This window comes from Amphimedon queenslandica, unplaced genomic scaffold (genome assembly GCF_000090795.2).
Source record: "Amphimedon queenslandica unplaced genomic scaffold, v1.1 AMPQUscaffold_13091, whole genome shotgun sequence".
Lineage (NCBI taxonomy): Eukaryota > Metazoa > Porifera > Demospongiae > Haplosclerida > Niphatidae > Amphimedon > Amphimedon queenslandica.
The window spans coordinates 63,113-71,590 of NW_003546673.1; the positions used below are offsets into that span (position 1 = coordinate 63,113).

Sequence of the window (8,478 nt, forward strand, 5' to 3'; positions counted from 1 at the left end):
TAGATGTACCCGTACTTACTTCCTTTTCATCGATAACAGCGAACCCTTATAAAACACGGGATTCCCCTTGGCCTGCACCCCCGACCTAGCGCTATTGTTCATATTTCTGTCTCTGTAAGGGAATTGTCTTCTTAGTTCTCAAAGGCAAAGATGATGACTTTAGAGGAGGCTCCAGAACGAGACCTGTTTGAGGAATTAGAAGAAAATGCTCTCACATGTGCCGTTTGTCTCGGGGTCTATGAAGATCCACGTGCCCTTGACTGCCATCATGTTTTTTGTAGGTCCTGTCTAGAGCATCTTCCACTCGTGAACCAGGATGGCGTAAACAACCTTGGCTGCCCAACATGTAGACACTTAGTTCCGCTGCCTCCTAATGGCGTAGCTGGGTTCCGTGTTTCTTTCCAGACCAATAATCTCAAGGCTTTCGTCGAAGCCAATAGAGACAGAGCTGTGCCTGTGGCTGTACCAAGGAAGCAGACCTGTGGTAGCTGTACCTCGGAGAATGTATCTGGATTCTGTACGGAATGCAGAAGCACTTTTTGTGATGGTTGCACGGATTTGCACCTCCCCACCTGTACTAAGGAAGCTACAGCGCTCAACGGTGCATCGGGCACTGACAAGACCAATGGCCATCACCAAGCTCCAATGCCACTTGATCCAGCACCACTCATGCAATCGGATGACTGGAATGTAAACACCAATACTTGTGTCATCCATAGGCAAATCGCCGATATGTTTTGTGAGAACTGCGAGGAGACAATATGCTCAAGGTGTGTCAAGAGATTCCCACATACAGAGCATGAGTCCTCATGTATTCCGCTAGCAGAAGCACTGGTTAGATACCGTGAGCTCCTGGAGGACAGGCTGAATCCGATTAATAAAGAGATTGATTTCATATCGACTCAACTGAAGCCGTTTTCGCACCGAGAGAGTGAGATAAATGAGCAAGGTGACACTGTTAAAGCTCAGATACACTCTAGGGCAGAATATCTCATTGCCCTCATAATTGAATCAGAAGAAGAGCTATCAGTGAAAGTTGACAAAGTCATCAAGAGCAAACTTCATTCTTTAGACGAGAGACGGGAATCGATTGAAGTGACTCAGGAAGAGTTAAAAAATCTCAAAGATAGAATCGAGTTGTGCCTGAAGACCGGGAATCAAGAAGACCTTCTCAAGACAAAGCAATGGATACCGAAAATAAATCACGTCATGTTTAACATTGATGCCACTAAACTCAAACCAAGCGAAGTTGCTGATCTGAGCTTTGTCCCTGATGAAGTATCAGATAGTCTCACTCGTCTTGGAAACCTTTCGTCAACTTTCGAGGGTAAGGACCCAAGCTGTGACGTCCAGATCCTTGAACAGCACCTTTTCATTGACAAGAGTCCAGACGTTACATTAGTCCTATCAGTGAAGTATACTAATCTTCCCTTTGTCATCATTCCTCTATCTTCAATGAAATGCATCATTAAATCTTCCAATAGATCTTTTATCAAGGCAATTATCTCTTTGGGAGACGCCGCCCACCAGTACGTCGTCAAGTTTCGTCCTACAAGTAATGGCCTGTATAAGTTATCTCTGAAGATTGACGACATTGAGACGGAGGATCAAGCGGTTCTCATTCCCTTTAATCCTATGTATCTTCCTAACATCACACCCACTACCGTGATGAAGTACATACGTAAGCCAATTGGTCTTGCTGTGGCTCAAGACAAGCGTATCATTGTTTTGAATGATTTCAACGAAGTAGTGATACTGGATATGCATGGGAGGAATATTAGGACACTCAGTCGGCCGAATAATGGGTCTCGTTTCACGTCCACCAGACATGCAGCTGTTACCTCTGATGGTTGCTTCCTAATGACAGATCAGTATAGCATACTGAAGGTAACAATGGATGGGCAGCTACTGAAAACAATAGGCAGCAAGGGAAATGGTAGGTTACAGTTTAACACCCCTTTTGGTATTACCATTGACGAAAAGACTGGTAAAGTCTACGTTGCCGATCTTTTGAATCATCGGATTCAAGTCCTCAATCGGGACTACTCATTTTCTCATTCCTTTGGCTCAAGAGGAAAAGCACTGGGCCAGTTTGAGCAGCCTAATGGCACTGCCCTTGATTCTCAAGGTAATGTATTTGTGAGTGATACATTCAATCACAGAATACAAAAGTTCTCACAATCTGGAGAATACATATCCTATTTTGGGTCAGAGGGACCTAATCCAGGCCAATTGAAGCTCCCAGAGAAGATAGTCATCAACAATGATTACATTTATGTCACTGAGCATCTTAATGCCCGCGTCTCTGTCTTCACGACTGAAGGTAATTTCGTTCGATGTTTCGGGAAGCAAAGCATTGAGGGAGGACTGGTTTGGCCCCGTGGACTCACTTTTGACGAAGATGGCAGTCTCTATGTGTGTGATTTTAGATCACACTGCATCTTCAAGTACTAAGAATACGCTTGCAACTGTGCATTTACCTTTTCTTTTGTTTAAACTTTTGATTAGTCTATCTATGGTCTATTAATGAGACTTTAATGATCTTTATTATTACTGATTAGTCTTGTGTAATTTAATTTGCTGTTATTATTGATAAAAATTTTAATAGTTAATTCATTGCCCAGCCTTTTCAGGAAGCACATGCATATTCTAATTCAAGTGACAGTGACATTTTTCTTGAAAATACTGTCACAACAATGGCCTCCAACGAACTTCTCAGGTCGCCCTCTACGTCTATTGCATCCACTCTGACAGAGATGCTAGAATGCTCCGTATGCTTGGACAAGTATAAAGACCCCAGGATTCTACCCTGCCATCACGCCTTCTGTAAGACATGTATTGATGGCCTTACAGTGCAGGAAAATAGCTTAAAATGTCCTTCTTGTAGAGAGATGGCTTCTTTAGATGGAATAACGAATAGGAGTTTCCCGCCAGCTTTTACCATCAACAATCTCCTGGACCTTCGATTGGATGGGCAAGAACAAGAAGACTTGGATCTTTCTTGTCCCATGCACAAAAAGCCGCTGGACTTTTTTTGTGAGAAATGCCTGGACTTGATCTGCACAGACTGCGTACAGAGATCACATCAAGGCCATGTTTGTAAATCTGTACCTGAGGCCGTTCCTAAACAAAAATCTGTTTTGCAAAGTCATTCAGAACAAGTGAAGGAGGAGGAGGGATTCATTCAAAGTAAAGTAGAAGCCTTAAAAGAGAGGGAAAGGATTGTATTGGAGCAACAGGCCACAGTCAAAGCTGAAATCCATACTAAAGCTATTGAGCTGATCAGAATGATACAGTCGTCAGAGGAAGATTTGATTGCAAAAGTAGACGAAATTGTCCAAAGGAAACTTGATCCTCTTGAAGAGAGGCGACAGTTTCTTGAAGGCACGCAGTCCGAAATGAGAAACCTGCAAGAACAGGTCAGCAAGTGTCTCAATTCAAGCAGCCAGCAAGGAGTACTCAACATGGCAAAGAAGCTGATATCCAAAATGGAGGAGGTCAAAAGCAGCGTGGATAAAACCAAAATGAATCCCACTGAAGTTGCTGATTTGACTTTCGTCGAAGATCCAAAGTGCATGGAAGCTGCAAGGCACCTTGGGGATTTATCAGCAACCTTTAATGATCAATGCAACGTGCAAGTGATCAGTGTTTCGTGCTTTGACAAAGAGAGCCCTCAAGTATCTGTCACCGTCTCAATCAAGTATGCTACCAGACCTGCCTACGCTATTGCTCCTTGCTCATCAATCGTATGCTTCATTCAACCTCCTAATATTGTCCGAGTTACTGAGAGTATTAAAGGTGAGGTTTCGTTAGGTGACATCCCAAATCATTATGTCATCAGGTTCCGTCCCAACAGAAATGGGGTGCATAAGTTGTGCCTAAAAATCAATGAGATCTTAGCTAAGGAAAAACCCATTGTTGTTCCTTTCAATCCTGTTTTTATCAAAAGGATTGCTCCAACTGCATACATTAAGAATGATCGTATGTCAAAGCCAATAGGTCTCACTGTGTCAAAAGATAAGATCATTGTATTGACGGATTACAATGAATTGATAATGCTGGATAAGAATGGCAATAATCCCAAGGTGTACAAGCAAACAACCAATGGTCATCATCGTTTCTCATTCACAAGAGATGCAGCTGTCACTCCTGATGGCTGCCTACTGATGACAGATAAATACAGCATACTAAAGGTATCAATGGATGGGAAGCTATTGAAAGCAATTGGCTGCAGAGGTAATGGTAGAGAACAGTTTGATAATCCGTTTGGCATTACCATTGATGAAAAGACTGGTAAAGTATATGTTGCTGATCTTAATAATCATCGGATTCAGGTCCTCAATCGGGACTACTCGTATTCTCATCACTTTGGATCACGAGGCCAAGCAATGGGTCAGTTTAACCAACCCAATGGTATTGCCCTTGATTCTCAAGGTAATGTATTTGTGACTGATACATTCAATCACAGAATACAAAAGTTTTCACCAGATGGCAAGTGTATATTGTGTTTTGGCTCAGAGGGGTCTAATCCAGGCCAATTTCACCTTCCAGAGAGGATCGTAATCAGAAATGGTTACGTTTATATTACGGAGCATAAAAATTCCCGTGTGTCTGTCTTTACAACCGAAGGAAAGTTCTTTAAATGCTTTGGGAAGGAAAGCAGCGAAGGAAAAATGAATTGGCCACGAGGGATCTCTTTTGATGAAGATGGCAGCCTGTACGTGTGTGACTTCTACTTGCACCAAATCTACAAATACTAAACCTAGTTTGAGAGTGTGTATGTGGGATCTCTAACGATGTAGTATGTAGTTCTTTGCATTTATTACTATTATTTTTTGAATGATAAATTTAATGACTGTATTTAAATGAAGACTATAATAACCAGTGCTCCCTCCCCCAGTTTATGTCAGCAAACTCATTGAGGTTCATTCTGTGTGACATATGTGAGTATGTCAATACGAGTGACTATCCCATGAATGTGTAGCTTCTTCTGTACTCCACCTTCACTAGTAGCTGCAATGAGAGAATAGAAGTATTAATTAATACAAGCAACCATAATTAGAATGTGTGTGGTTACTCACTGCGGTGTTCTGTACGCGTTAAAATAGCAAAATGATCACGGTTAAGGATCCTTGATAAATTGCCCAATGTAGTTGTCATGACATCCATCTAAAAGAGGCAGAGAGTAAGAATGCATAATGAATGCTGTGATATCTTGACCCACCATTTCAAATTGCTTGTAGAGAGCTTTCATGACGCTGTCATTCTTTTTAACAGAACCTTTCAGCATCTTAGAACTCAAGTTAGTGAGTGTGATCACTCCAATTACATCACTAAAATTAATTAAGAAACAATCAATATTGTTGATCAAATAAATATAAATGCAGCATACCCATCTTTGTTAACAACTGGTACTTGATCCAATTGTCCAGCTCCAAGTGTCTTAATGGCATCACTACAGGTAACATCACTCTGAACTGTTACTGGTGTCAATAGCTCTAGTACACTGACTGGTTTGTTCCACCACCTATCAAATTGTTGTAATTAAAGAATAGATTGATATGCATTTGTTTTCTTCTCTCACCATTTGTCTTCCTCTGCTACTGCTGACTCCATAAATCCATGATCAACCATCCAGTCATCACTAACAAACTTAGTCCTGCAATAACACGTACACGTACATTATAGACAGATACATTATGACAGCTAATACAAGACAAAACCTCAATTACACATTACACTCCTTTTGTAAAAATAGACTCAATTACTTTGGCCCAATTTTTAAAATAATAACTTTTAAAATTTAGCTCAAACTAGGTATGCAATTATAATTTTAATTAGAATTACAACCAGGTCTGAATTGACAACTCTATCAAACATGAATCCAGCTATGTAAATCCATAACTCACATATAATTCCTAATGGAGTCTGGCAGTATAACAACACAGCGCTGTCCCTTCTTAAGTTTCTTAGCCACCTTAACAGCAGCTGCAACAGCAGTACCACTGGATCCACCTGCCAGAAAAAGAGTAACAGTGTAACCCACATTACAACACCTATACTCACCACAAAGAAGTCCTTCTTCCCTTATGAGCTGTCTGGCATATTTGAAGCTCTCTTCATCACCAGTTTTACACCATTTGTCAACTACTGATCTGTCAAGAACTGTCGGTATAAAGTCATACCCTATGCCTTCAACCTAAAGGAGAGAAGGAAGCATTTTAAAGCTGATTCTCAGACCAGATTTCGAGCTCATTATACCTGATACGTTGAGGCAGTTGTGTCATTGAGTTCCTCAGGTTCGGCCAAAATAGAACCAATAGGATCGACACCAATGACCTACAAATGTAACTAATTTATAAAAAATATGTTCGCTTGATAATTACTTCAACGTTTGGCATCTTTTCCTTCATTTTCCTACCAATACCTGTAACAGTGCCTCCAGTACCGGCACCAATGATAACCATATCCAACTGACCTGGTAGAAGAGAATAAAGAGAGAAAGGAACAATGCATCACTCACCATTACACTGCCTTATAATCTCTTCAGCTGTGCAGTCATAATGAGCCAAAGGATTACCACGGTGGCGATACTAAATTAATTAGAACAATTAGCATATGAATAAAAAAATGCCCGCACATGCAGAGTTGCAGACATACAGTACAACGTACCTGGTCCAGTATATGTGAATTGGGTATCTCTTTCTTTAATCTCCAGGCAACGCCAATGTGTGATTCTATAAATGTTGAGTTTTACGTGTAAATTGTATTCAAAATACCAGCAGAATTGTAAGCAGCTGTTGTTGGAGTGCGGACTATTTCGGCTCCAAGTGCTTTCAGTACATAAACCTATTGAGCAGACAGACATGAAGTAACAATAAAACAAAAGAAATCTATTGTAATAGACTAATAGAAATAATAACTATGTTGCAATAGAAATTTTTTATATCCTTATGTTATGTATAAAAATTTAAGCCAATATAATTGTATTGTAAGGAATTTTAAAAGTAACTAATGAAGTACGTGTGCATACTTTCTCGTTGCTCATCTTCTCTGGCATTACAACAATACACCGATACCCTTTGACAGCAGCTGTCAGAGCTAACCCAATACCTAATTCATGAGACACAAAAGGATGCATACATATATGTACGTATATACATGTATCTGGACTGTACCTGTGTTACCAGAAGTAGGCTCAATGATGGTGTCACCTGGTTTAAGGAGTCCATCTTTCTCTGCCTCTTCAATCATCCTCACGCCAATTCTATCCTTGACCGACCCACCAGGATTAAAATACTCACATTTAGCCACTGACAAAAAAAGAAATAATTCCATATTAATTTTTTTAGTAATAATCAATGTAGTACATCAATAAATGGATGTGTATAATGACAGGTTAAGTGGTGTTTCTTTATAGCAATGGTTTTGGGTGGCCAGACCACACCCTTTGTCTTGGAGGGTGTGGCTTGGCTACGAGAGACTTGGCTAGTGAGATCACATAACGGAATCATTAAAATTTAATTAAGAGTCCAAAAAGTTATAATAAACTTACAAAGTTCGCATTCAAGGCCTTCGCTTTTAGCAATCTTGTCCAATCTTATCATCGGAGTATCTCCAACTGCCTCCACTGCAGTAGGAAGGATAGAGGTGGATTTACGATCAGGCTGATACCTAAAACTCAGAGTAAGGACACAAGACACAAATCGGGTCATATTTACACAGGGATACAACGGTGAGGGGTTTCCTGCTTGGCCCCTGCCTTCCAGGTACATTGGGGCGGTGTGTTTGGAGGTATGTAATCATCAGGCATGCTAGAATCACTTCCCTTACGACCTTCGGCCATGTTTGATCTATGGTTTTACCAGAAAAGAGAAACAGAAATACAAAGAACTAACAAAAAAGGGCAGTGAGAAGGCGGTGCTGTGCAGACACACCTCCAAGTAGTTTGAGGTTACCGTATAAACTTTTTTTAAACTAAAAAGAAAAATTTATTGCGTGGGTGGTGCAGCGGTGTCAAAATCGAAATTCATCCATAGATATTATAGACTTCGTTACGTAGTCTATAATATCTATGATTCATCTATGTCGAAACAGGACGCGTGATGTCGCTAATTGCAAAGTAACTTCCGCTCCTGCCGATTTGTCGAGTGTGTGTTTATAATTCGAGATCTCCTGCAGTGATTCCCACAAGAGACTTGTAACAGTATCTGCGAGACTTTGATGAGTGCATTTGTCTTTCTCTCAGTTTAAAGCTCTAACAAGAGAATGGACAAACCTCTCGCGACTCTATTTGTGACATCACTCATCATCGCCATTGCATTTGGGCAAGGTAAACCAGTCAAAACTTTGTTCCATTGTCAGTGTAAATGCTTTATCTTCTCAGGTGCAATAATCCAAGGGCCTGCAATCCTACCAGTCTCTGCTCAAGCAAAGTTCACTTGTGTTGCCAACAGCAGTCTCAATGTCACCGAAATA

General features: G+C 40.6%; 3 protein-coding genes and 1 long non-coding RNA gene across 4 annotated transcripts; 3 read left to right on the plus strand and 1 right to left on the minus strand.

The window, feature by feature from the left end:
* Positions 1 to 14: 14 nt before the first annotated feature.
* LOC105314142 (tripartite motif-containing protein 2-like) lies at positions 15 to 2,616 on the plus strand. The gene has a single exon (XM_011408127.2). It carries the CDS (start codon positions 151 to 153, stop codon positions 2,452 to 2,454), a length of 2,304 nt encoding a protein of 767 aa, XP_011406429.2. The 5' UTR covers positions 15 to 150; the 3' UTR covers positions 2,455 to 2,616.
* A 27-nt stretch (positions 2,617 to 2,643) lies between these two features.
* On the plus strand, positions 2,644 to 4,860 carry LOC105314143 (tripartite motif-containing protein 2-like). Its single transcript, XM_011408128.2, has one exon. The coding sequence runs from the start codon at positions 2,697 to 2,699 to the stop codon at positions 4,758 to 4,760; it is 2,064 nt and encodes a 687-aa protein (XP_011406430.1). The 5' UTR covers positions 2,644 to 2,696; the 3' UTR covers positions 4,761 to 4,860.
* LOC100635325 (cystathionine beta-synthase) lies at positions 4,823 to 7,957 on the minus strand. The gene is made up of 16 exons (XM_003389343.3): positions 7,722 to 7,957; positions 7,556 to 7,674; positions 7,179 to 7,313; positions 7,034 to 7,113; positions 6,780 to 6,849; positions 6,673 to 6,737; positions 6,524 to 6,593; positions 6,387 to 6,478; positions 6,262 to 6,339; positions 6,067 to 6,199; positions 5,910 to 6,015; positions 5,585 to 5,659; positions 5,393 to 5,527; positions 5,225 to 5,333; positions 5,082 to 5,169; positions 4,823 to 5,013 (listed from the first exon to the last, which is right to left on the minus strand). Exons 1-16 carry the CDS (start codon positions 7,844 to 7,846, stop codon positions 4,916 to 4,918), a joined length of 1,578 nt encoding a protein of 525 aa, XP_003389391.1. The 5' UTR covers positions 7,847 to 7,957; the 3' UTR covers positions 4,823 to 4,915.
* A 131-nt stretch (positions 7,958 to 8,088) lies between these two features.
* Positions 8,089 to 8,478, plus strand: LOC109585288 (uncharacterized). Its single transcript, XR_002186416.1, has 3 exons — positions 8,089 to 8,122; positions 8,171 to 8,332; positions 8,387 to 8,478. It is a non-coding gene; the product is annotated as an uncharacterized LOC109585288 (long non-coding RNA).

Excerpts from the sequence above, each read along its gene's own strand:
- LOC105314142 (XM_011408127.2), top strand. The coding sequence starts at position 151 with ATGATGACTTTAGAGGAGGCTCCAGAACGAGACCTGTTTGAGGAATTA.
- LOC105314143 (XM_011408128.2), top strand. The coding sequence starts at position 2,697 with ATGGCCTCCAACGAACTTCTCAGGTCGCCCTCTACGTCTATTGCATCC.
- LOC100635325 (XM_003389343.3), bottom strand. The coding sequence starts at position 7,846 with ATGGCCGAAGGTCGTAAGGGAAGTGATTCTAGCATGCCTGATGATTAC. Across the intron at positions 7,314-7,555 it reads AGGCCTTGAATGCGAACTTT|TGGCTAAATGTGAGTATTTT; the intron begins GTAAGTTTATTA and ends TTTTTTTGTCAG. Across the intron at positions 5,660-5,909 it reads GACTCCATTAGGAATTATAT|GACTAAGTTTGTTAGTGATG; the intron begins GTGAGTTATGGA and ends GTGTTATTGCAG.